This window comes from Trachymyrmex septentrionalis, unplaced genomic scaffold (genome assembly GCF_001594115.1).
Source record: "Trachymyrmex septentrionalis isolate Tsep2-gDNA-1 unplaced genomic scaffold, Tsep1.0 scaffold37, whole genome shotgun sequence".
Taxonomy (NCBI): Eukaryota; Metazoa; Arthropoda; class Insecta; order Hymenoptera; family Formicidae; genus Trachymyrmex; species Trachymyrmex septentrionalis.
This window is the reverse complement of record NW_017305536.1, coordinates 2,184,392-2,185,256: the sequence shown is the minus strand read 5'-3', so window position 1 is coordinate 2,185,256 and position 865 is coordinate 2,184,392. Positions and strand designations below refer to the sequence as shown.

At 26.5% G+C, this 865-nt stretch overlaps 1 protein-coding gene across 1 annotated transcript in view; it reads right to left on the bottom strand.

Annotated features, from left to right (window-relative positions):
- Positions 1–470: 470 nt before the first annotated feature.
- LOC108750393 (helicase POLQ-like) overlaps positions 471–865 on the bottom strand; it is a 4,627-nt gene continuing 4,232 nt past the window's right edge. The window contains exons 14-15 of the mRNA XM_018489806.1: positions 688–822; positions 471–624 (exon numbers count right to left, since the gene is read on the bottom strand). Of these exons, the coding sequence (XP_018345308.1) occupies positions 532–624; positions 688–822 (228 nt within the window). The 3' untranslated portion in view covers positions 471–531. The remainder of the gene's footprint in view (positions 625–687; positions 823–865) is intronic.

Here is an 865-nt window from a genome sequence, read left to right as displayed (position 1 = left end):
ATATACACTACTGCTTAAAAGTTTGAAGTACCTTTAAATTTTGAAAAGAAAGTTAAATCAATTTTATTTATTGTCAATGTAAGTCTATACAGTTTTTTATCGTTTTAATTATAAATTTTATGTGCATTCAAGAATAAAAATTAATATTTTAATAAAATAATTACGTCATAAGAGTACCCAGATCATGCGAGTGATTGAACACATATCGCACGGATATCTGTATCATACGGATGCTCATTTCATATAAGTACCGGTACATTAGCACTCGTATCAACGATTGACATACTAAATTTTATAATCTAACAAATCTCTAATCAATATATTCAAAAATTAATCAAGACTTATAAATCTCATTTAAGAATAATTTTGAACAATTTAGTTGCATTTGGACTTCATTCTATCCTTATTATATGCAGAAAGAAGATAGCAACTTACATCCAAACTGAACGCAGTTTTATTAGAACAATGTTATCTTATCTGCATACTTATTTCTATTTGATTTATATTTATAATTTGAATAATTGATCTTATTTACATCCCTACTTCTATTTGACTTATGTCTATACCATCCAAAATGTCTTCACACTCATCTTTTAAATCTTCTGCTCTTTGCAATATTAAAAGCTGTAATTTACCATAAGTAAGAAGAATGTAAGAGTAGATACTTTCATATATTATATGACTTACTTTTGCAGCAGCTATAATTTGCGTGACTATTTTATTACTTAAATATGGAATGTTTTCCTTTATTTCCTTAGGATCGGCTTTCGCTATAGATTGTAAAGTTTTATAACCGGCTTTGTACAATTGACGAGCTCTACCCTATAATAAAGAATGATAAAATAGATGTATATATATATATATA